This window comes from Saccopteryx leptura, chromosome 11 (assembly GCF_036850995.1).
Source record: "Saccopteryx leptura isolate mSacLep1 chromosome 11, mSacLep1_pri_phased_curated, whole genome shotgun sequence".
Classification (NCBI taxonomy): domain Eukaryota; kingdom Metazoa; phylum Chordata; class Mammalia; order Chiroptera; family Emballonuridae; genus Saccopteryx; species Saccopteryx leptura.
This window is the reverse complement of record NC_089513.1, coordinates 13164385-13190166: the sequence shown is the minus strand read 5'-3', so window position 1 is coordinate 13190166 and position 25782 is coordinate 13164385. Positions and strand designations below refer to the sequence as shown.

Genomic DNA, 25782 nt, shown 5'->3' with positions numbered 1-25782 from the left:
GGAGGCTCCGAAGCCTGCACACGAGTGTGACGGGACGAACAAGAACTTGCATGTGGAAGGCCAACCTCGTTTAAAAATGGGGGCTGCTGAGATCGTGTTCTATGTATAAGGAACAAAATGAAAAGTGAAACATTGCATAACATTAAGAAATGAGATAAGAGCATTTTTCTGTTCGAAAGATGATAAGGGTAGAAACACAAATTAGATCCATTAATTTGTTGAATTATTTCTCCAGTGGCCAGAAAGTGCTAGAAAGTAGTGATAAATATAGTCCCAAAAGAGAGCAGCAGACCTTGTATTATTACTTTGTTACTTTGTGCAAAGTGTGTGTAATACTATCAGGGTGGTCAATAGGCTTTGATTTGTTTTTTTTTCTTTAGGATTATTATGATTTAGAGATTATTGATCTTCAGAGATCGGACGAGATCAGGCACATTCCAGGTGGGGTGGCCGTAGACAGGATTATTGATTTTCATTAAAGAAAGTGTTAGTTTCTCCGTTTACGTGGGGAAGCTGATGTTCTTTCACCGCTCCGACTGACCTTGCGTATTCATTTTGGAGGCAGGGCCTTGGCTGGGTTTAGGCATGTCTCTCTGGGGTTAAGTTAGCATCCGTGGTTAAGTATGTAATGCCTGAGTCTGCATGCTGTCCTCACCTGGCTGAAAATTGGGAAACGTCTCCGTGAAGTGTTTTTGGTTTTTTAAATTACAAAGCATAAGTATGACTAAGGGGTGAATAGGTTTTCTTAAAGTTTTCTTTTGACTTGACAACTTTTGACTTTTGCCAACAGAGATGAAATAATTTTCTGTAATTTTTAAGAGGCTTTGGGAGGAGAGGAAATGTTTTGTCTGTGTCATAGGAGGGAATGAAATGATCATGTGACACACTTGAGTTCTTTCAATTTCCTTTTCTGTAAACAGACTTAGCCTTTTCCCCCAGATATTTTCATTGTCTTTGGGTAAAAGGACATTCCGCATTAAGCCCAAATGCTATGAGTGAATTATAGGTTATTGAAATACGGTTTAGTTTTGCTTTGGAAGACTGTCAGTACCTTTGAAGGGAGGTGTATTTTGCAGCATATAAATGAAATGAGACATTGTTACAGTTACTAAAGCTGATGCTGTTTGAAAATCAAGTTGTTGAGGCCAAGAGAAGCTCAAATTTTGAGATCTTTCGATTTTACCTTTTAAGAGAGAAGACAGATTTATTTCTGTAGTATTTTGAAGTAAAAGGATTTTTTAAAAAATAGATTAATTTTAGAGAGACCGATGAGGGAAGGGAGGGAGAAGGAGAGAGTGACAGCGAAGCATTCATTAGTTGTTTCACTCCGTCGTGCATTCATTGGTCGCTTCCTGTGCGTGCCCTGACTTGGGATGGAACCCACAACCTTGGTGTTTTAGGATGATGCTCTAACCAACTGAGCTAACTGGCAAGGACCAAAAGAATCTATTTTTAAAAGTGTAATAATTAGGAATTGGGGGGGGGGGGAATGAAGAAAACTTGTAAACATAAACATTCCTCTTTGTACTTCATATATCAGAGATATGAAGTGGGAGTTAAACTTTTCTTTTCTTTTTTCTCCTGACTGGAAAATTTGCTCTCACCTTCCAGAATGTGGGAAGGTACTGGGTAATAGGACGATGTGATTGTGGGCATGAAAAACATTTCTATAAACCAAAAAATAAGTGTGAAGTTACAGAGAGCGGTGTTTATTACACTAATTACACAAGCCTGAGAGGCAGATCCACCCGCACAGTGCGACCTTGGGTTTCAGACAGTGTGGCGGGCTGTCGATGGGCCCCTGTGCTCAGGGTTTTCTGCCCGTTGTGCATTCTCAGCTTGTGGGCGGGATTCCGTCAGGTGAGCTAGGAGGGTTGACTCATAGCTTTTTTTTTTTTTTATAAATAAATTTTTATTTTAATGGGGTGACATCAATAAATCAGGTTACATATATTCAAAGAAAACATTTCCAGGTTATCTTGTCATTTAGTTCTGTTGCATACCCATCACCCAAAGAGAGATCGTCCTCCGACTCATAGCTTTTTTAAAACCACAGCTAATGCCCTCTTACCTCTGAGGATGTCTCACTGGTCCACCCTGGGCTTCCCCTTCTTCCTCCAGAGAAAGTGTGAGGTGAAACTGAGCAATGAGACAGCAGGGTGTAGGGCTGGGTCACTATAGAGAAACCGTTGCTCCTGACTTGGCAATGTCTTCCGAACTCCTTGGGAGGTCTGCAGGTTGGAATTTCCCAACCCTTAACTCTGCTTTGCATGGGCAGAGAGGGAAAGATACCAGGCAGTATGGTGGGCAGCATCTTACCACTGACTAAAGGAGTTCCTAGCTGCTCTGGGCCACCGGAGCCTGGACAGATCAGGCAGGTCCCCACAGTGGCAACAGGAGGAGGAGATAATAGGAATCATTCATTCATCTTCCGAGTATTCATACGAAGACCAGCCACTCGCACTGCTGATCTGAAATGCCAGTCATTGCAGTTTGTGTGGCGACCTTTTATCATTTCTTGTGGTTGGCGTCCTGGGCCTGCCATCCATGAGTATCTGAACTGTCTCATATGTTCTCTTTGCTCCTGAATTGATGGCCTTTTGGGATGTGAAAACAGAGGATTTATTTTGCGTAAAAAGAGGGCAAATGACATGCATTTTGTGTAGCTGTAAAGAAGGGATGGAGGCATGTAGGAGGAGCCCAGCTCCCACTGTGACTTCCAAGCTGTGGATAAGTGGTGGCATTAAAAACCCACCTTCCACTCGGGTGGTGGGGGTTGTGGGGTGGTTCTCGATCCTGTGTTCTGAGATCTCTGAGAACAGTGATCACCAACTTGGACCACCATGATTGGTAAAGACAGCAGAGGGATGCTTTGCTAATGGTGGTTTTATCGTATTTAACTCAGAACTGCACTATGATGCTTACATAGGTGATATTCAGGAATCATTTCTTAACTGGGTAGACTCTTCAGTAGACATATTATCTGACAGATGGAGTTTTTATTCTCCATCTCTTGCAGTTTAAACGTTCGACTTCATTTTTAAAAGAAAATCATCACCAACTTTTGCAGGGCGTATGATTTCTTACAGGCATTTTCGCATCAATATGAACTTAGAGGTGTTGTCTTGTTTCCTCTGCACCTCTTGTCTTGGTGAGACGAGTGGAGGCCATGCGTGTTTTCCCTAAGCAAAGCAAGCCGTCTTGTGGCTTCTTCAGATGTGTATTAACCGAGACATACGTGAATTGAAGGTGATATTTTTTTCTCCAGCACCTATTGAACCATAAGTGTTGTTTCATCTTCAGTCGTTTTTCCAGCCAAATTCTTAGAAGTGCTTGGATGTGTCCCAGAGTGAGTGACTGCTGAGGGTGTCTCAGCAGCTGATGATTTGTGGGTGAGTTCTCGTGAGTATGCACTATATGTTCCTCAAGTGCAAGATCAGCCTTGACCTCGGTATTGTTACTCACCATAGGAATGGGATCTATGTGATCTTTTACAGATTTCACAAGAAAATGAAGTATTTCAGTAAAATTTAGAAGGCCACTTCTTAGTGATCTAAAGCAGATTTAAAGGAGGAATAACAGATAAATCGAAGAAGAAAGAGTCTAGGAATACATATCGACAGTCAGGCTTATTTTTCCATGGAAAGTTGCCAGAAGTCAGCTGTCACCCTCTTCCCTTGTGACATTGATTCTTGTCTCCTGTTCTTCCCTTTTATATTTTTCATCATCCCTCCTCCCTTCATGTCTTTCCTTCTCTTCCTGGCTGCCTGCCTCCTCCCTCCACTGAAGTGGAAGGAACCTGCTCAGATAGCTTCCCTTACTTTTTAGGGTTTCACAGCTGCCGCCAGGCCTGCTCTTCTGTTATAAAATCCAGTGTTCTGGCCCCTGATTTGTGGCGTGTTAATAGTCTGAAATGTAGGGTGTAAAGGTGGGCTAGTAGGTCAGAAGAGACAAGTGCACACGAATCATGTACACACTAGAAAGTAATAGTGTGAGATGGAGTGCTCTGGGGCCCCAGGGAGGACAGAGCTCTCACAGGGGGAGTTTGAGCTGAACCCCAATCTACTTGTTCTCTGCAGTTAGGATGGATAGTACTCTTAAAAACCCTCCAGCGTTTCATGTAGTTACATATCCTTCATTTTTCGTAATGGCTGTGACAGACCATTTTTCTAAAATTGTCCTACCACCCAAGGCTTTGTGGCCCCGAATGGGAACACTTCTCCATAGAATGTTACCCACCCAGACCTAGCTGAGGGGTGAGAGAGAGGGCACCCCTCTCCCAGGCTCTGCGGTCCTGGGTCCGTGTTGCTACGTGCTGAGAGCAACTTCATGGCGGGGTCCTTCTCAGTTACCATAGCCACTTGTACCACTGTGTGGGGGGAGCGGTAATGAGGGAACAGCTATGTGTCACCTCCACTACGAAAACCACCAAACTAAGGAGGGAACAGGGAAGGATGCTAGACTTTTCTGCCAGGGTGGTGTTTTTTCCCTATAGGGAAAGTTAGTATTAAGTAAAAACTGATGGAATCAGTTCCTTAAGAGTGTTTTTTTTAAATCCCATTCTTCGTTACGGTTCCTTAGTTTTTTATTGATTGATTTCTCATATGTGCCTTGACCAGGGGGCTACAGCAGACTGAGTGAACCCTTGCTCAAGCCAGCAACCTTGGGCTCAAGCTGGTGAGCCTTGCTCAAACCAGATTAGCAGTAACTATGCTGTGGTGGGTTGGGATGCCTATTTCCTCTCTGCTTAAATGGTTCTCTGTAACTTTTTTTTGTTGTAATATATTTTTAAATTCAATATTGTGAATCTGATAGTGACTGTAAGAGGGATATTTTTGCCTGTGGAAGTAAATGCTGTAAAGGTCAAACGTGTTTAGAAGTAGCTTTTTTGAAAACAATGTGATGAATCCAATGATAAATGGACAAATTTTCTAATTGTTATCCCAAAACCTGCCTTTTTTTTCTTTTTTGGTAGCAGAGACAGAGAGAGGGACAGATAGGGACAGACAGACAGGAAGGAAGAGAGATGAGAAACATCAATTCTTCGTTGCGGTTCCTTAGTTTTTTATTGATTGATTTCTCATATGTGCCTTGACCAGGGGGCTACAGCAGACTGAGTGAATCCTTGCTCAAGCCAGCAACCTTGGGCTCAAGCTGGTGAGCCTTGCTCAAACCAGATGAGCCTGCGTTCAAGCTGGCAACCTCGGGGTCTCGAACCTGGGTCTTCCTCATCCCAGTCCAATGCTTTGTTCATTGTGCCACTGCCTAGTCAGGCCCAAAACCTTAAACAAAACAAAACAAAACAAAAAACTCCCAAAAAACCAGCTTTGATCAATCAATTTTATTTCTGTTAGAGAGATGTCATGCTGATTATGCTGTATCCGCAGTTTTAGATGGATTACTTGGAAGTTGTTAATTTTCAAGGCTTTTTATGTATTTTCTGGCTTGTTTGTTCACTTTGACACATAATTCCTTAGTTATAATAATTATGCAGCTATCGATTTGCTCTTCTTGGTAATCACCACTGTGTTCGTGTAAATCCTAGAGGGGTATTTATGTCCTCATTACAAAATGCCGATTGCTGATGGGATTGTTTCCTGTTTGTTTAACAGAACACCTGATCAAATTCGTGACCATGGGGGATATGAAGACCCCAGACTTTGATGACCTCCTGGCAGCATTTGACATCCCAGATATGGTCGATCCCAAAGCAGCTATAGAGTCTGGACACGATGACCAGGAAGGCCACATCAAGCAGAACGCTCACGGCGACGACGACTCGCACACGCCGTCCTCTTCCGACGTTGGCGTCAGTGTCATCGTGAAGAACGTCCGGAACATCGACTCCTCCGAGGGTGCGGAGAAGGAGGGCCACACTCCCACAGGCAACGGCTTGCACAACGGCTTTCTCTCCGCGTCCTCTCTCGACAGTTTCGGGAAAGATGGAGCCAAGTCCTTGAAAGGCGACGTGCCTACCTCAGAGGTGACTTTAAAAGACTCTGCGTTCAGCCAGTTCAGCCCCATCTCGAGTGCCGAGGAGTTCGACGATGACGAGAAGATAGAGGTGGACGATCCCCCCGACAAAGAGGACGTGCGTGCGGGTTTTAGGTCAAATGTGTTGACGGGGTCAGTTCCCCAGCAGGACTACGATAAAATGAAGCCGCTTGGAGGGGAAAACTTAAGCAAAACTGGAATCTCGACTTCAGGCAGTGCAGATAAAAACAAAGTTGTCAAGAGAGAGACAGAAACAAGTTCTATAAACCTGAGCATTTATGAACCTTTTAAAGTCAGGAAAGTGGAGGAGAAAGTGAAGGAAAACTCTGAAAAGGTGCTTGAAAATAGAGTCCCTGACGGGAAACTGAGCTCCGAGAAGAATGACATCACCCTTGGCGCGGTGGCACCGTCAAGGTCAAAGCCATCCTCCAAGCTTTCTTCCTGTATAGCTGCCATCGCAGCTCTTAGTGCTAAAAAGGCTGCTTCAGACTCCTGCAAAGAGCCGGTGACCAATTCACGGGAACCTTCTCCATTACCCAAAGAAGTAAATGAGAGTCCCAGAGCCATTGAAAAGTCGCCTGAATCCCAGAGTCTCATCGATGGGACGAAAAAGGTGTCCCAAAAGCAGCCAGATAGCCCCAGGAGCATTTCAAGTGAAAACAGTAGCAAGGGATCGCCATCGTCCCCTGCAGGGTCGACACCAGCAATTCCCAAAGTCCGCATCAAAACCATTAAGACGTCGTCCGGGGAAATCAAGAGAACAGTGACAAGGGTATTGCCAGAGGTCGATCCTGACTCTGGAAAGAAACCTCCTGAGCAGACGGGGCCCGTGATGGCGTCTGTTACGTCACTCCTGGCATCTCCCACGTCAGCCGCCGTCCTCGCCTCTCCCCCCAGAGCGCCTCTGCAGTCAGCTGTTGTCACCAACGCCATTGGCCCTGCCGAGCTGACCCCCAAACAGGTCACTATCAAGCCTGTGGCGACAGCCTTCCTCCCGGTGTCCGCCGTGAAGACGGCAGGATCTCAAGTCATTAATTTGAAGCTCGCTAACAATACGACGGTCAAAGCCACGGTCATATCTGCCGCCTCTGTTCAGAGCGCCAGCAGCGCCATCATCAAAGCCGCCAACGCCATCCAGCAGCAAACTGTCGTGGTGCCGGCATCCAGCCTGGCCAATGCCAAACTCGTGCCAAAGACTGTGCACCTCGCCAACCTTAACCTTCTGCCTCAGGGCACCCAGGCCACCTCTGAGCTCCGCCAAGTGCTAACCAAACCTCAGCAGCAAATCAAGCAGGCAATAATCAATGCAGCAGCCTCGCAGCCGCCCAAAAAGGTGTCCCGTGTCCAGGTGGTGTCCTCCCTGCAGAGCTCTGTGGTGGAAGCTTTCAACAAGGTGCTGAGCAGTGTCAACCCCGTTCCAGTTTACATCCCCAACCTCAGCCCCCCTGTGAATGCAGGCATCACGCTGCCGACCCGCGGGTACAAGTGCTTGGAGTGTGGCGACTCCTTCGCTCTTGAAAAGAGTCTGACTCAGCACTACGACCGGCGCAGCGTGCGCATCGAAGTCACTTGTAACCACTGTACCAAGAATCTCGTTTTCTACAACAAGTGCAGCCTCCTCTCCCATGCCCGTGGGCACAAGGAGAAGGGGGTGGTCATGCAGTGTTCCCACTTGATCTTGAAGCCCGTCCCGGCAGATCAGATGATTGTATCTCCGACAAGCAATACTTCTGCTTCATCTTCCGCTCTGCCGAGCTTGGTGGGGGCTGGCACACACACTGTGACCAAAATTCAGTCTGGGATAACCGGGACTGTCATATCGGCTCCTACCAGCACACCCATCATTCCAGCTATGCCTCTAGACGAAGACCCATCCAAGCTCTGCAGGCATAGTCTGAAATGTTTGGAGTGCAATGAAGTTTTCCAGGACGAGACGTCGCTGGCTACGCATTTCCAGCAGGCTGCAGATACGAGTGGACAAGTAGAGTATCATTTACATTTTGGTGTTTCGGTGATGAATCTGTAGTCAGAGTGCTCTATACAGTCGATGCCCTTGATTTTAGGGGTGGGAGCTCAGTTAAACGGAAGAGTGTGTGTGGAGTGGATGTGTGTGCACGTTCATGAGAGAGGAAGGGTTGCTTTTGTAGAATAGAACCGTGTTGAAACAGGACTCTTATTTTAAAAAAAATTTGGGGAAGCTGATTTTTCCAGACAGATAGAAACTCTGTATGCTAGTTAAGTTATGGCACCTTAGATTTAGGGTAAGTAGCAGAGTTCTTAATTCTTGGATCATTGCAGTATATGTAGGGAGTCTTGAGATCTAGCTAATTACAGTATCATCCCATTGAAGTAAGGGTTCAAGTTAGGCTATGTCACCAGCGTTCCTTAATCATTACTGAGAGTTTTGGTATTTAAAAATTCCTATTGTTACTTACAATGACTGTTTTTTATGGTTAAACATGCCTAATTAGCACCTATTTTATGGCTTGCCTGCTTAGTCCTGAAGTATCTTCAGTTATAGTCTTTACTGCAGTGAATTTAAGCCACAAATGGAAAACCCACCTTTATTCAATAGGGTACCTTTGCCTTGGCAGCTTCTTGCTGTTGCTGTTGTGGTGAAGTGTGGGTCAATGTTGATGATGACCTTTCACGGTGGGTCCTAGTCAGCTTTTACTCTCCATCGTTGCTTCTCTCCACAAGGCCACTATTTGGCTGACAGATAAGAGTGTTTTACAAATACGTGATACCTATCATTTGGAGGTAGCTGGACATGTTGAATGAGACACAGTCGAGCTTAGAGAGACAGTATGATTGATTATTCAAACCAGAAAAACTTAGGAAACTGGAAGGGAGCACTAGTTTGGGCTAATTCTGCTCTGACTCAAACTTCTATGAGAATTCGACAGTAAACTGATATTTTTTTTGCCTCCAGTATCCCCAGGATAGATCCCCAAGGGCAGTGACTAAGTTGGATTCTTCGTAGGCTTTTGGATCTGGGAAGAAGAGCAAGCACACCCCCATGATTTTTTTTTCCCCTCTTGGGTTTTCAGTTTAGTAGAAATGGGAGCGATAAAGTTTTGAGGACATTCCTGCAGCATTGGATGTTAAACGTTAAATTGGCTTTGAGAGTAAAACACTCATAAAGAGTCAGGTGGCCAACAGGTTTAAGAAGGCGGTGATTGATGCTGTTTTTCTAGCATGTCCTAGTGACAGTGCTTGAGCTCTCTCTGGGCACCCTCTTATCTTGTCCCCATTGCATCAAAAGGGTAATATTGCTTTCCATCTTGAAGCAGGAAAAACAGACAGACAGACCTATGGCTTGAGTTCTGTTGCCTCGTTTTTGTGTCTGCTGGTCTTTGGTGTGTCCTGGCTGCTTCGGGGGGTTCTCCCAGGCCCCCCTCGTTCATGTGTCTGCTGGTCAGTGTCTGGCCTGTTGAGCTGCCCTCAGATATGTCTGCTCTCTTTGGGGTCCCTTCTTCCCTGTATTCCCCTAGTTTTTGGTCTCTGTTAACTGGTTAGGCTCAATAGACCAACTAGGGCCAGACAGGGGTGAATCCGTTTTCACCAGGGAAGGAGATGAGCTCTCTTCCTGTGCGTGTGGTGGCTTCACCTTGACTTTTGTATTTCACTGAGACAGGTACATAGTGCAGCTCACCTGTCTCTCCTGGAATGCTAAAGGAGTAAGTCGCAGCCGAATATACGGGAACTCTAGGGCCAAATACACACAAAGGCAAACGTTTGTCCCCTATCCTGTTTCTTAGCTGAACACCCACATCTTAGCCAAGCATCCACTCAGCTCACCAGAGAAGAGTGTCTGTCCAGCCAGTGCCTGGGCTGACAAGATAAACGGGCCACATGTAGATACACTCTTCCTGTTCCTCTATTGGAATCTAGCCCAGGACACACCCTCCACAGTTTCCCATTCTTCTCAGACTCGGCCATCGGCTTCTTGTCCAAGTCCAGGCAGCAGTGTGCTCTCCTGCTCTGGCTGTCGGAGGTGACTGTCCCTTCTCCAGCATGCCGAGTTACATGAACCCCACCTCGAGTCTCTTCCGCAGTTCGGGAGGTTCATTGGGATCCTAATGGCTACTGTTGGACTAGCCTCAAAGGGAGCGAGAGCTAGGGTGGTGCTCACCCATCACTGTCCCCTAGGTGTGGCATCGGGTATCAGTGACAGTTGTAGGTGGGGCTAAAGACAGGAAGAACAGCTTTAGAAAGGAGAAAATTCTCTCATCGGCTCCAGTTTGCTGTTCTCATGACCGTGGGTCAGTTCACAATCTGTGCACTTAAATTCAGTTGGGGAAAAAAAGCGACCTATATAAACTGTTCCTTCTCTGAGACTTACAAAATTTGGAGGTTGAGCTAATGGCACCTCAAGTACAGTCTTTCCTGAGCGCCTTCTTTCCTCTGTTGCCCACGACACGCTTGTGTTTACAACTTACGTCTGTTTCTCCTTTGACCTTCACCTGCTTGGTAGCTCACTGGTGAACTGAGAGAGTCGGACACCTCACATTCGTAACAACCCTCCACGGCAACACCTGGCCATCCTTTCTAGAATGGGACTGGGGCAGTGGCAGCTCCGAGCCTGCAGCCGCCCCCCTTCCCTCGGGCTTTCCTGAGGTTCTGCATCGCAGGGTCCCTAGGTCTGCAGCAGTCTTAGTTTGAGAACCATCCCCACGGATTCCTGACCTGGCCCTGCTGCCTCTGCTGATTCTGAAGGTTAACGTGTGTGGGCGCAGGGCCCTAGTGAGACCAACAGGTACACCACCCTCTCTCATCACCTTTCAGCTTTTGATCTGACTGGGCCCAGAGCAAGGTGAACCACGTGACTGGCGGCAGGGATATTCCTCTCCCTCCCTCCTGTCCAGCGTCTACTTAGAATTACCTTGATGATTTATAGTCTTACCTGATAATGCTGATGTATCCTGGTGCTGATGTTCTGGGTCTTCCTTCTCAAATCAGTTAATGTTTAAAATTAAACTTTTTATTTTGAGATAATTTTTTAAATGGTAAATATTTGAAAACTGATTTTTAAAAAAAATTATTGATTTGAGACAGAGGAAGGAGAGAGAGAGAGAGAGAGAAACATCAACCTGTTGTTCCATTTATTTATTCATTCGTTGGTTGATTCTTGCATGTGCTCCAATCAGGGATTGAACCGCAACCATGGCGGTTGGAGAATGATGCTCTAACCAACTGCCAGGGCTTGAGACAACTTTAGATTCCTGTAAGAAAATACAGCGAGGTCCTGTATACCTTTTATCCACTTTCCCCCCAATAGTAACATCTTGCTACTATTATATTATAGAAAACAGTAATACCACCACCAGGAGGTTAACATCAATGCAGTCACTATGCAGAGTATTTCCGTATCTTCAAGGATCCGCCAGATTCTCTTTTTAGATTCACCCCACCCCATCTTAAGCCCCGGCAGCCAGTAATCTAGTCTCCACTTCTAATTTTGTCACTTCAGGAACGGTGTATACATGGAGCCATACCATTTGTAACCTTTTGGGATTGGATTTCCTCACCCGGCCTCATTCGCTGGAGGTTCATCACAGGTGTTGTGTGTATTAATGCCTTGTTCTTTTTATTGCTGCGTAGAGTTCCATGGTGTGGTTGTAGTGCCTGGCATTTAACCTTCATTGAAGGATGGATGGCTACATTATTTTCAGTTTGGGTCTATTATAAACATTTCTGTGCAAGCTTTGGTGTGAACATAGGTTTTCATTTTGTTGGGATAGATGCCCAGGTGTGCAGTGGCTGGGTCGTATGATATTTGCACATTTGTATTTTTAAAATTCTCTTTTCCAGAGTGGCTGCACCATTTTGTATTCCACAGCCAGTGTAGGAGTGGTCCGGTTTTTCTGCATCTTCATCCGCATTTGGTGGTGGTTTGTTATTTTTGCCTTTCCGATGGGTGTGTGGTAATAGCTCATTGTGGTTTTAGTTTGCCATTCCCCAGTAGCTAACGACCTTGAACATCATTTTCTGGGTTCATTCGGCATCTGTTTCCTTTTGGTGACACCTCTTCATGTCCTTTCCCCTTTTCTGATTAGATTATTTTCCCCACTGTTGAATTTTAAGAATTATTTTCCCCAAATATTTTATTTATTTATTTTACAGGGAGTGGAGGGTACGGGGAGCAGTAAGTATCAAGTCACAGTAGTTGAGCTTCACTTTAGTTGTTCAGTGAATGCTTGTTGTATGTGTCTTTTTGGGGCAAGCCCAGGGTTTTGACCAGCGACCTCAGCATACAAGGTTGTTTTAATTTTGATGAAGTCCACTTTATCAGTTTTTTTCTTTTATAACTTGTGCTTTTCTTGAAATCTAAGAATTCTTTGTTCAAGATCCTGACATTTTTCTCTTTTCTTTCCCCCTAGAAGTTTTGTAGTTTATGTTTTACTTTTTTAAGTCCATGATCCATTTGGGATTAATGTCTGTATAAGGTGTGAAACTCAGGCTGAGGTTTATTTATTTTTGCCTGTATATGTTCTCTTCCTCCAATGCCATTTGTCCAAAATGCTGTTTGTCCTCCCATGAATTGATTTTGCACCTATGTGAAATACCAGTTGGCCATGTTTGTGTGTGACTGTTTCTGAGTTCCCTTCTGCACCATCGGTTCATGTGTCCCATCTCTTCACCAGGATCAGCCTTCATTAGAACTATCAAATGTCTTGAAACCCAGTAGACTGATTTCTCTGGCTTTATTCGTTTTTCTCAAATTTTTAAACTATTCTAGTTTTTTTTTTTTTTTTTGCCTTTCTACATAAATTTTAGAATAGTTTTGTTAATGAGTAATAAAAATCTTGTCGGGATTTTGATAGGAATTAAATTAAACCTGTGTATCAGTTGGGGGAGAAGTGAGTGATATCTTTACTTATGTTGAGCCGTTCAGTCCATGAACACAGAATGTTTCTTCACTTACTTAGCTCTCCTTTGATTTCTTTTTATCATTTTGTAGTTTTCATTATAGAAGTCCTCTATATGTTCTCCCTCCCATCCTTCCTTCCTGGCAATTATAAATGATATTGTATTTTTCACTGTTCACATGTTCATTGCTGATGTGTAGAAATATGATTAATTTTTGTATATTTATCATGTACCACATGAGTTGTGAATTCAGTTATTGGATTTAGGATTTTTGGGGGGGTTAGGTTACATTAGCTTTTTTTTTTTCTTCCAGATATTGAGCCAGCCTTGCATTCCCGGAACGAATCACACTTGGTCAGGCTGTATAATTCATTTTATATATTGTGAATTATATTTGCTAGTATTTTGTTAGTTTTATACCTATATTCATATAGGTTTCATTTCTTTGTACTGTTTTTGTTTGTTTTGGACAGGTTTATATATTGGCTTTTATGTAATCCATTGAAGTATTCTCTCGTCTGTTTTTGGAAGAGACTGTATAATTTGGTTAGTTTTACTTTAAATATTTGGTAGACTTTTCCAGTAAAACCACCTAGTCCTGGAGGTTATTGGAGGGGGGGGGGGATTTTCCAAAACATCCACTAGGCTGGTAGAGGGGCTCATTACTGGATAAGGATGAGAGTCCTACTCCCTTGCTGGCCTTCTCTGACACCATCTGGGCAGGGGTACTGGGACACTTTATTATAGCCTCAAGGGGGCAGAGGTCTGGGCTCTACCTGGACTGGCATGGTGGGCATGAGGCCACAGTGTTTCCTGTAGTGTTTAGAGTAAATCAGTCATTGTCCAGAAGTTTTCTCTTTTGCTGACTGCCCCTTCTCTGGTCCTTTGGCTAGAGATCACAGGCTTTTGTTGGAAGATTTTTTTGTTTTCTACCCACTGGCATTTCTGGGTGGTCAGTTCTTTCAACCCCATATCTGGGCTTTATGAGGAACCCACAGAACTCATCGCTGTGTTATCCCCGGGTCCTGAGGTTCTAGTCAGCCTGCCTTCTTCTCCCAGGCTGTCAGTCTTTTTAGATTTGCTTTGCATATAACGCACAGGAGTTTCCCTTGTGCTTTGTGGAAGGAATAGGGAAAGGGTCTCCTAGTTCTTTTTCCTGGAAGTGAAAGTTGCACTCTGTTGTGTAAATGTCTGAAAGTAGCTGTTGTTTTCAAGGAGAAATTCTGTAATTACATCGTTGGGCTCTGCCCGCGGCTTCGGCCTGTGATGCCCAGTTGTTTTTGGAATAAGGTTTCCCGGGAGGATTGCATTCCACTCGACTGCCGATGTCTCTCTTCCCTGAGTCTCAGACGTCTCTCCTGTCCAGTGCAGATGCCTTTTTCTGAGCCCGTCTGTAAATGCATTGAGGTCAAGCGCTTCTTCCCCCGTGCAGATCTTTGGAGTTCAACTTCTGGAGAGTTCAGCCTCCCTCTTGAGAACAACCATTTTCTTGGTTTAGCGTGGTCACCATCTTCCTTCACTTTTTAGCTTCCATTTTCTCATTTATATTACTTAAATTTTGACTCCCGTGTGTGGTGTGGTTGGATCCTTTTCTGGGTTTCCCAAGGGTGCGTGTTTGAACCCAGCCAAAGCTGTCTTCTGGAGACACTAACTGAGCTGGGTGTGCCTGATCTTCACCATTTCCCACACCTGCCATGCCTGCATGGTGAGCCTTCTGGGACTTTGCCAGTATGTAATGGGATAAAGTAAGGCTTTGGGGGCATTTGCTGGATTCTGTCATGCCAGCAGCTCCGCCTCCAGATGTCCTATGGACCGTCTATGCTACAGTAAAGATTGCCTTAGAGAGGCAGTGCCACGTTATTATGACTTGGCCCTGTGCTCAGCGAGAGCCCTCGGCTGCAGGCCTCTGCTAGGAGCTGGGTCAGAATATAGGGATTAGCCGAAGCCCGAATCCAAGTTGTGGAATTCTGTCTCACTCGGGTGTGTGATGTGGGACAAGACTCCCTGCATGCTCAGGTCAGGGTTAGATTTCCCTGCCTGTGTCTGTGTATCCCAGGCAGCCGAGGGAGAGGGCAGAAGGCAGGGCATTGTGGGGCGACCACTTTTCTTCCTGGCATCATGAGACCAAGCAGAGAGATAAAAATGGAGCACGCGGCACTGTCCCTTTCACCCCCGTAGCACTGCCCTGGCTGGGGGTTTGTGTTCCGGCCTCTCTGATTGATCGCCCCAGCTCCCTGCTTTGGGACACATTGAGAAGGGGGGGCAAGAGACTCTTTCTTCCTCCATGAAGTATTTAAGAGCTGACAACCTGGGTTTTAATAATTGATATTTGAGTGTACTGGAATGTCATCGCCTCACCTTTCTGTAAAACCGTAACTAAATTTAGCCAAGGGCAGACTGGAAGTGTGACCTCTATGTGGCAAAATCAGTTTTCTTCTTTTAGAATCTGCATCAGCTGTAGAACCAGATGTCACAGGTCTTTTGGTCAACCCTTTCGTTTTACAGTTGAAGCGACAAATGCCCAATGAGTGGCCCAGTAGGGACTCGAGGCAAGACTTCTTTATTTCTTCTGGTTCATGCTGACAACCCGCGCTGTCGACACACAGTGTTTTCCAGTTGTGGAACCACGGGGATTGTGCGAGAATTGCCCCTTGGTACTTTCAGATCAGCCTCAAGAGCACGGCTGAAGGTGACTTACTTGTACCAGTCCTTGTTTTTGCGATCACTGATTCAGTTCCATTTCAGGAGCTTTCTGAACCTAGTATACCAAGTACATTGAATTATCTAGAGCAGCCCGTCCAGCTCTCATTTCTAGAGGTACTGTGCTCAGGCAGCTTCTGGAAATACACAATAATATAACCGTGCAGCCCACCGCTGTTCCCTTGCCCGTCCGAAATATCTTTATTAGCTGCAGACTCATGACTTTTAGTTTTTGGTCCTGCTCTTTGAAATGCTTAATTCTAATTTTGGTCAGACGAGCACTGTCCCAGTTTGTATTTCAGCATTATCAACCTTTAATTAAACTCTGTTCTCCACTGATTATTATCTGAATGGGTATATGTGTTGACCACACTGTTTTCGGAAAGTTTGCTCATTTAACTGTCAACTCTAGGGGTTTTTACTGTAGCAGAATGATTTGAGGGGAATAATACAGCACAGCTAAGTAGCTCTAGGCACAAAGGTATATAGATAGCGCGTCCTTTCTGCTGTCATTCTTGCTTTGGCTTATTCCCGTTTAAGTGAGATCTGAAATGAAATGCTTTTTCTCTGTGTTCTCATTGTGAAACTGCATGAAAGTGAAAGCCAGAAAACAAGCTGGTGTGCTTTATTATCATTCTTCTTATTATTGGTAATTATACTGTAGACAGAAGGTTACGAAACTACTGTTAATGAGGCAGAAGCAATTTACCTCTGGGCTGACTGGGAAGCCAGTAGTGTTTTGATCTTTTGATCCAACGTTTCAGGCTGTCTCAGGCTTTTGGTCTCTGAAATTTAAGCATAAATAGATGCTGTGTTGACTCACCTATTTCTAGCCTTTATCACCTTTCCCTTTGTACCTTTCCCACACTGTTTTTCTCCCTAAAATACAAATTGCAACACATAGAATTGTTCTCCTCCTTACTCAGATGTCTCAGAACCTTTCCTAGGGGCGTGACAATGGCAGTGGCAGCCACCGATTTCAGTGCCAGGGTTGGGCAGGGAAGGCGCAACACAAGTTGTTGTCAAGTGTGGATCGTGATGACTTTTCACTGTTTTCCTATAGCTTTATCGTGTTTCCTGACTTGTGAAGAAGTACTTGTCTTTCTTGAAAAAGTAACAGTTCTCTGAGCAAGGAGTTTGTCCCAGAGTAGAAGTTAGCAGTTCATTACTTACATACTGAAGACATTTAATCCATTTTTAGGTTATGTAAATAATGTCAGGAGACACTTGAAATCATTTCAAGTACTTCTGACTTTTTCTATTCAAAAGGCAGGTACTGTCTCATTAGATTGCTGTATCTTCTTGTAAATAGCCTTAACTTGTAGATAGTTAGTTTTAAGATACATTGTAGTCTCTTTGATGAAAAAAAAAAAAAGGGAGTCAGGTCCTTTCAGACTACAGAAATCCTGGCCTGCTCTTCTGCTCAGATGTGTCCCCCAAACCCAGAGGTGAGTCACGGCCACCAGCGCAAAGCTTCCCAGAGAAGCTGATGGGATACACGCCCTCGCCTCTGTCTCAGGAGCAAGGGTAACAATGTTATCTAAAGCAGGTACAATGACTAAACCTTGGGGGCATACAATTAGGTATTAAACTGTACTCATGTGAGCTTTTTAAACTCTTGGTGTCACACCAAGCAGCAAAGAGAAACATCTGCAACCCAGATAGCATGCCTTTTCTCAGAACTGAGTGGAGGCGAGGAGTGGAAGCCGGTAAACAGAACTGTGGGAGTTGATACAGTGTGCGCATGGATACGTATACAATGTGCATAAACCAAACGTGCAGTCTTGATTCCCCAGCGACTGAATTCTCCCACTTCAGTCAGGGGAAAACGTGAAAGCATTTGGGTTTGGGGCTCCAGTCCATCCTGGCTCCCGCTTTCTCCTGGTACTTCTGCATCTAGAGGGGGTGGGGAACATCCCACAGACATGGAGAGTGTGCATTCCTGTCGAGTCTGCGGCTAGGGGGTGGTACTGGACATATTGGCCACCACCACCTCACAGAGCCCCATTGGGGCTCAGGGACCACGTGGCAACACAGCCCATCATGTAAGGGACCACCACTTCCCTCTCCAAGATCCGGTGTGAGAGCTCTTGGTATCAGGATGTTGGTTTTTAGGCGACGCTGTTGCTCTGAAACATTTTTCAGTGTTTGCAGTCACCTATTTCTGTCGTAAAAAACATTTAATAATTCATAACTCGTATTTTGAACTGAATAATTTTGATACTTTATTGTTAACCTGTTAGAAACAGCCTTTTTACCCACCAACACATTTTTATAGTTATACGTGTATTATAAATATATAAATGTCAAATAGGGAAGAGCATTTAAGCAATTCATTGTGAATTTTATATGTATTGTGAAGGATATACATATCTTAATGAGAGATAATGTGAAAAGTTTTTTTCAGCTTTTACAGGACACATACTTTGTTTCCTTTGTAGATTTTCTTTTTGTTGCTGTGTTTTTCCCTATTATAAAAATAGTATCAAAGAAAATAGTATCACCACATTGCTTCAGATAAAAGAGAGGCTCTGGAGGGAGGGGGAATCACCTCTAAGCTAACATAATGGTCATTGGTATGCGGCTGTATTTGCTAATAGTTTTTCTCCTGTGAATTTTTGTTTGTTCATTCCTTGTAACCCCCAAAGCCCCCCTCACGAGCTCTCCATCACAGGCCTTGGAAGTAGTCAGAGTCCACTTTATACCCTGGTTCTTTCTTACACTTACTAACTGTGGGGCTGTGGTAGTTTCTTCTCCAAACCTCATTTCCTCATCTGTAAAATGGACACAATATTATCTACTTCATAGATTATGAGAATTAAATGAGATGTTGTATTTAAATGTATTTATTTAAAGTGCTTAGTTCATCATTTGGCTTATGGTACAATGGGGTCAGTGTTTATCTAAATAAAATATGTTCTGACTTTAGTATAGAATATATTGATTTTATTACTAAGTAAGTATAAGATATTCTAAGATGTTTGTGGAAATTCAGACATTATAATTCACTGTCTGGGATTAATGACTGTGGTGGAAGTAGAAAACTTTAGTTCAAAGAAACAAATGATTACCTGTGATAAGGTAGATGTCAGCAAAACCTTATAATTAATTAATGAATCTGTTGATTGGTTTTCTTTATTGTGGCTTGTTTTAACCTTTGGAATATTGTTATTAGAAAAGGAATGCTTATTTTTTAAATGATGCTAACCTCGTCAAAGCTGCCTGTAATGTTCTTATTCTGTGATTATAATAAACATTTTGTGGGATAAAATTTGTATTTTAGTTCTTTCAGGAGAAAAACAAGAAAGAGTTTTCAAGTGAGTTTTTTTTTTCTTAGTCTCAGTCGCTCAGTTTAAACCTTAATTTTTGATTCAAAAGCTAAAAGAATAAAAAAGTTCTTTTAAAGTGTCATAATTCTGTTGTCAATATAAAAAGAGCGTTTTAAAATCTATATTTTGAGGCTTTTTAAAAAACAGACTTTAATGCAAATTGTTCATTTTAGAAGATAGTAGATACTTGTTGCATGACGATCCAAAATAGAATTCAAACACATTTTATCTCGTGCTACGTTAGGTTTATTTTAGGAATGAAAGTGTAGTACGCCATTAGTTTATATTTACTTTAGGTTTTAAAAATGTGCCCTGTTTAGTGCTTACATCTTTAAGGGATAAAAAATAATGTGTTTCAGTTTATTTGTTAAGGATGACAGATCCTTTTCCAAAAAGGATTTCATTCTTAATTTTATCTTCTATGTGTTTAGATTTTAAGCTCTATCTAAATTTATGTATCTGAACTTGACTTCATTGGTTTTAATTATAAATCCTGTAATGTCCAGTTCATCTATTTAAAGATCAATTCACGTGCCAACAAGGACAACTGATTGCTGTGGCCACTCTTTCAAGTTCCCGTCTTTTAGATTTCAAACAACTGAAGTGACTTAAAAAAGTAGAAACTGGATTAGACTATAAATTTTTCTTTTTTTGAAGAAAGTGTTTTGAGTTGTGGGACCTGTGACTACTGTCAAATAGATGCCCATAAACTTGTATTTATACATTACTGTTGAGTTGCTTACATAATTTGCAAGAATACCTCTCTCGTACGTCTTCTCAACACTTAACAAAATGCAAAAGTAACAAAATTGGAACTCTACCTAAAGCTGACATTCTCTTTCAACATTGGGATGAGCCTGACCACTCTAGTACGTATTATCTTTATTTTACAGGGTAAGGAGTTTTCCCACTGCACACATAACTTCCCATTTTGCTTTCTCCTTGGGCTTAGAATCAGTGATCATCGTGTTTGCAATGACTTGACCGCTGTGTAATGATTTTGAGGTTTAACCAAGCTTCTTTGCGTGCTAGAAAGTACTTCGTAGGACCAACCCTGTCTCCCCCTTTGGTTTATTTAGAAGACTTGCACTATCTGCCAGATGCTGCTTCCCAACCAGTGCAGCTATGCATCCCACCAGAGAATCCATCAGCACAAATCTCCCTACACCTGCCCCGAGTGCGGGGCCATCTGCAGGTCGGTGCACTTCCAGACCCACGTCACCAAGAACTGTCTGCACTACACGCGGAGAGTTGGTTTTCGGTCAGTATAATCATTCACTTAACGTGCAAGTAAAGCTCGTTCGCTTGATAAACTACACGGCCTTCTGAGTGGTCAGTGCATCCAGCGTTTGGGGTCATACAGTGATACCTCGATTAACAGACCCTCTGGGAACCAAGCTCGGTGGTGGTCGAGTCATCTGTTTGAATCACTTCACGTAGTCCTGGCCCACTGGTCCACACAAACCTGAGGGTGAACGGAGCCCTGCTGTCTGGCAAAAAGTGTGCATGTGGCATGGTTTGGCTTGGGTCAACTGTCTTTCTTTCTGTACTCTTTTTAGCATACTTTTGTCATCTTCCTTTGCATTTTAACGCCTACAAGAATACCACGCATGTCTGTACCTCTTCATCCTTCCTCTCTAAATCGGAAAGGGTGTGATGGTTCCTCACTTTTATTTTGTCACAGTTAAGGATTATGGGTCTATGTTCTTCGCTAACATTGCTGTTCGAGGAAGAGCCTGCCACCCGGGTAATCTTCCTTCCTGGATTCCTTCTCCATTTCCTCTGTCCCGGCCCCTCCCTCTCTGCACATCTTGACCATGACACCTTTCACCGCCTCCTCAGAAGCTCAAATGTGTCTCTTACAACATCTGACAAATCTAATGTTAGTTTAGCTAATGTGGGTTGGTGATGTACTTGAACTTTATTCTCCACTCTGTGACCTGAAATGCATTCCTATCTGTGCCTTTTATATTTTGACCCAGTGAAGACCCACCAAGAACACCTGTCATCGATACGCAGTGTCTTTGTTAATAGAGGTATTACTGTATTGTGCTGTTTATCTTTAACCTAAGTATTTGGTTGCCTGATATCTTTAATGTTAGACTGTTACTATACAGCACTTTTTTTTTTTTAGTTGTAATACGGTTATAATGTTTTATAAAAATGGAGTCCAGTTGGTATGATTTGACAGTTCTGTTTCAGTTAAATTTAAGTTATGGCATCACCAACTGCTAGGCGGCTCTGTCCAGTTTTCTGACATTTATAAGAGACTTCCTTCCTATTTCAATCTCTTGCTTCCAGAGCTGTGATGCACAAATGTTTGACAATTGGGATCTATCCTAGTAGAAAACCTTAGCTTTGGAAGTTAAGAAACCAAAGTTTTTGGTACCAGTTCTGCTGCTGGTTGCGTGGGTTCTCTCTGGGCCATGGTCCCCTGTCTGCACAGTTGGTGCAGTGCTTGCCTTTATTTCCACTGGGGTGTTAGTAAAACCAAAGTGCACTCTAGGAAAGTTGCACATTGACGGTGTGCCTGTTTCCACAGACTCTGTACACGTGATACTGTTTCCTCCCCCACGTTGACAAACTCATTACTGGACTCGGTGTGTAATAATGATGGAAGGCAGGCCCCCACAGCATTTCCTGATTGCTCTTTTAATGGATGCAACACTTTCTTCACATGCTTAGCTTATTTTTTTTTTTTAATATAATGAAAACAAACTTTGTTTGGAACAAATAAAGAAAGTGGGACTTCCAAACTTGAGCTATTCCTGGTGTAGTACCTAAATAAAAGAGGCTCTGTGGGTCCCTTGCTTTTTTTTTTCCTTCTTTTTTTGCCACATTCACAGAGTTGCTTAAATTGGGGGCCTTGAATTATACCTAAAATTTTTGTGTTTAGTATAGATATTTTTTCCTGGATCATGAGGCTTATAATAGCTGTAAAAATACTATGTGTTTGCATATTCTGAAGTTTCTTTCATGTTTACCTCTTTAGATGATAGAAAGTCATTTTATTTTGGTTTTCTTTTCCCCCTGCTGTTTTAAGTAATGGTCCAAACACTTGACTAGGGTTTAGCAGCCCCTTGGCCTGGTCTGTTTTCTCCTTCTTTTTGGCTCTAGGATTTGTTCTGTTCTGGTTTTTTGGTTTTTGTTGTTTTGAGGCAGAGTCTGACACGGCCTCCATGTCTGACTGGTCTCGTTTTGAGTGAGTATGCCTCATTTCCTCTCTTCTGGATCATTTTGCATCTCCCATATATTGAGGGGAGTCATTCTGGCTTCTGGCTAATTTGGTAAAAGTCAAGCGTTTCTCTGAATTTCTCTGCCTCTCAATCCATTGAGTCTGAATCTAGAAAGGGGAAATTGTACGATTCTATACTGCGAACATTTCTTACATTAAGAAATAAAAAGAGAAACTTGATTGATACCTAGAACACAAAGGATTTCAGGTGTATTCAATATGAACAGACTGATTTGTAGTAACATCAGGATACCGTGTGACCCCCTTCACATTCTGACTTCTGTTTGTGTCTCTTCTATCCTCTTTGGGCCTCTTTTTTGCCCTTGAACCTTTCTTCCACTTGAGGCAGATATTTTACAACTTTCTTTTATCTTGGTTCCTCTTCAGTTCTCTCTTTCCTTACATTAAAGAGGGTTTTCCTTTGGCCTCCATGATGCTCTTTGGGCCACGCCTTAGCCACCTCCTTCATCAGGGTCACTTCTGAGTGTCCTGTGTGCTTTCTTTAGGATGAACTCTTCCCCGCCCTCCAGGCAGCTGCAGAGAAGGAGCTCTTGGTTCCTTTCGGCCCTTCCTTGATCATTTGCCCTTTGAACACAGTCCTGCCCTTGATGGGAAAAATCTGTGTATGATTCATGGTATAGAGAATCCTTCTGTAGTAACCTATCTTTTTTTTTTTTTTAATGTTAGCTTTTCCTTTCATAGGCATCACAGGCTGCTAGGGTTGGGAAGGAATTAAAAAAAAAAGATTTCATTTTACAAATGAGAAACTGGCTCAGAGAGAATCAGTAATCTTCAAGAGAACACAAGTTCAGCTTAACCCAAAATAATTTCAGCATGCTTGGGTGGCTTTACTGCCTAAAATAAAAGTATAGATTGGATGGAAGGGCTTTGCTTAATTATTCTCCTGTTGTTGTGTAGTGTTCTCAGTGTATAGGCTGCTGAACATTATGCTTTAAGGCATTTAAACTGCTAGCGCATTTATAATGATTTTTTTAAAAAGCTCGCAAAGCTTAACATGGCCCGCTTTGTAGAGCACATGTTGCTCAGAGCATTCCATTGTTCTGAGACTTTGTGAGTATCTTCATGAATTCAGAAGGGGGGGATCTAAGAACAGACCGTCCTTAGATTAATACAGAAGTCCCTGAGCACAGCTTCCTAGAAGACAGGCCCCTGTCTGCTGTCTTCATTCCTCAAGTCGACTTTCCCATTCACATAGTCAGGTGCCAACAGAGAAGGAAAACAAGGTCATCAAATGGGTCACACACACTCAAGCATTACTGTGAGTCCCTGAGAATTAAAGATGTGGTTGGGGAGAAGTGTACCTAAATTTTAAAATTTGTTTCTGTCAGACTAGATTTCAGTGAGGAGCGAAATTTATTAGAAATTTAAGAAGTAAAGCAGTTAGGCTAAAGAGGTGATTTATTTAGAGACATTGATTTTTCTGAAGTTTATCATTCATGCTATTTCTTAAATAAGAAGTCCACTTTAATGAGGGTGGACTTAAATTTATTTTCTTAGCAGACAAACAATTTAGGTGGATGACCTTCTTCTCTACCTAATGGGCCCCTGTAACCTCCAGGTATGTAACCACACCAGTGTGTACCAGGAGACAGTGACCTTGGCTTTGGAGCCACTTGTTTCTCTGTTGATGATGTATAGGATTGGATAGCAGAGATTTCTTCCATGGGAAATGCCATTTGGGTAGAGGGGATGGGGAGGAACCTCAGGGCCCTGGTGTCAGAATCCAGCACGTAGGCGTCTTCTCCAGAGCAGGAGCCACACAGTCTTGCTGTGTCCCTGGCCTTGATAATGGCCCCCATGATCCATTGGTCACACCATAGTCTGGAGTCTGGACATCCAATTCTAGGAATTATAAAGATGCTCAGAAAATAAACCATTTGAGTTTTCTTTTTCTTCTTCACAATCTTTCTTCTTATGTAGGTAAAAATAATTTGATCTGCTGTCATTAGGAAAAAAAATACAATACCTACTTCCAGGAAGCTATTAGAAACCTAAAGGGGCTATTAACGTGTTCATTTTATCCAGTTAAGTTACACCTGTTTAATGGTCTCGTGCTAACGACTCTGTGTTTATTTTTCTAACAGATGTGTACATTGCAATGTTGTGTACTCTGATGTGGCCGCACTGAAGTCTCACATTCAAGGTTCTCACTGTGAAGTCTTCTACAAGTGTCCTATTTGTCCAATGGCGTTTAAGTCTGCCCCCAGCACACACTCCCATGCCTACACACAACATCCTGGCATCAAGATAGGAGAAGCAAAGTAAGTCATGCTTGCTGCCTTTTGACCTTGTACTCCACTACTGATGAGTGATTTAGAGGAGGCAGGTGCTCCGTGGACTAGAAATAAGAGAGGAAAGACCGTGCTCCCAGGCAGATTCTGGGGCTCAAGGAAGCCCAGCTCCCAGCTCCCTGCTCCCCAAACCTTTCAGTTCTTTTCCGCTGACCTCTTTGTTCAAGAATGTCCCTTATTATAGTTATGCCCGTGTCATCAGTTTTTAGTAAACAAGTGAATATTGATCAATTTTGTTCTTTTTCTTCAGGTGATAGTTATTAACAAGTCTCAGGAAAACTATTAAAAACTTACTCTTCAGGTTTTTTTCATAGTTTCTTATAGTATATGCTTTTCTTAGTAACATTTTAAAGATGAAGTCAGCTTCATGCACTGGTTACTGAATTTAACTTCATTGCCAGTATGATGTCTTTGATTAGTAAAAGTAAATGTCACTTTGGCCTTAATCTCGCTCTTAATATTTTAAGTTTTTGCTTTTTTGTGTCTTCCATTGTGGAGCGGGGCTTCAGCAGACTGATGTGGCTGCCCGCCCACAGCAGCAGCAGCAGCAGCAGCTTAGCAAAGAGGAGGGAGTGTGGGCCCTGGAGCCAGACCCCCCGGCCCCCTGACCTGCTGTGTGGACCAGGGCCATAGTTCACCCTGTCTCAACCACCGTTTTTTCTCCTGTTAAGTGAGGGTGATACATACGTCCCAGGGTTTGAGTGAGGATAAAATGAGGTGACATCTTTAAAATGTCTACCTAGCACACGGTCCCTCTGTCTAGAACATGGAGGGGGCTCTGTAGGGTTAGTTCTTTCCCACAGTTCCCCACCCCCTCCTGTGGATGTGGACGTGGCACTGGATGAGGTGCTCGTGGTTATATTCTTTTTATTTTTTTTGTATTATTTATGGCACTGTGGAAAATTTTTTTTAAGTTATTTATTGATTTTAGACAGAGGAGGGGGGGAGGAGCAGGAAGCATGAACTCATAGTAGTTGCTTCTCATGTGTGCCTTGACCAGGCCAGCCTGGGAGTTTGAACTGGTGACGTCAGCATCCCAGGCCAGCTCTTCTCCATTGCGCCACCACGGGTCAGGCAGCAGTGTGGAACTGGATGGTTATGTAAGGTTAGATTGGCAGCCTCAATCTATTGTGTTTTTGCCCATAACTCCATAATCAAGGAAGTTTTAAGGAGATTTGCAGATATGCCATATAATATATATTTGGCTTTTATTGTATCTTTTAGGTTTAGGGAAATGTTATTGTTAAACCCTACAGAAGTGAATCTGTGTACTAAAAACTATGATAACATGGAATTTTATTCGAAAAGGACATTCACTCGGATCTTTGTAGATCTTCCA

At 43.2% G+C, this 25782-nt stretch overlaps 1 protein-coding gene across 10 annotated transcripts in view; it reads left to right on the top strand.

The window, feature by feature from the left end:
• Positions 1–25782, top strand: part of ZNF532 (zinc finger protein 532) — a 103714-nt gene that overhangs the window by 41522 nt on the left and 36410 nt on the right. For 9 of the 10 annotated variants that reach the window (XM_066353248.1, XM_066353244.1, XM_066353250.1 and 6 more), the window contains 3 exons: positions 5613–7975; positions 19976–20157; positions 24237–24413. In XM_066353248.1, the coding sequence (XP_066209345.1) occupies positions 5636–7975; positions 19976–20157; positions 24237–24413 (2699 nt within the window). In that variant the 5' untranslated portion in view covers positions 5613–5635. The remainder of the gene's footprint in view (positions 1–5612; positions 7976–19975; positions 20158–24236; positions 24414–25782) is intronic. The other variant, XM_066353253.1, reaches the window with a different exon arrangement.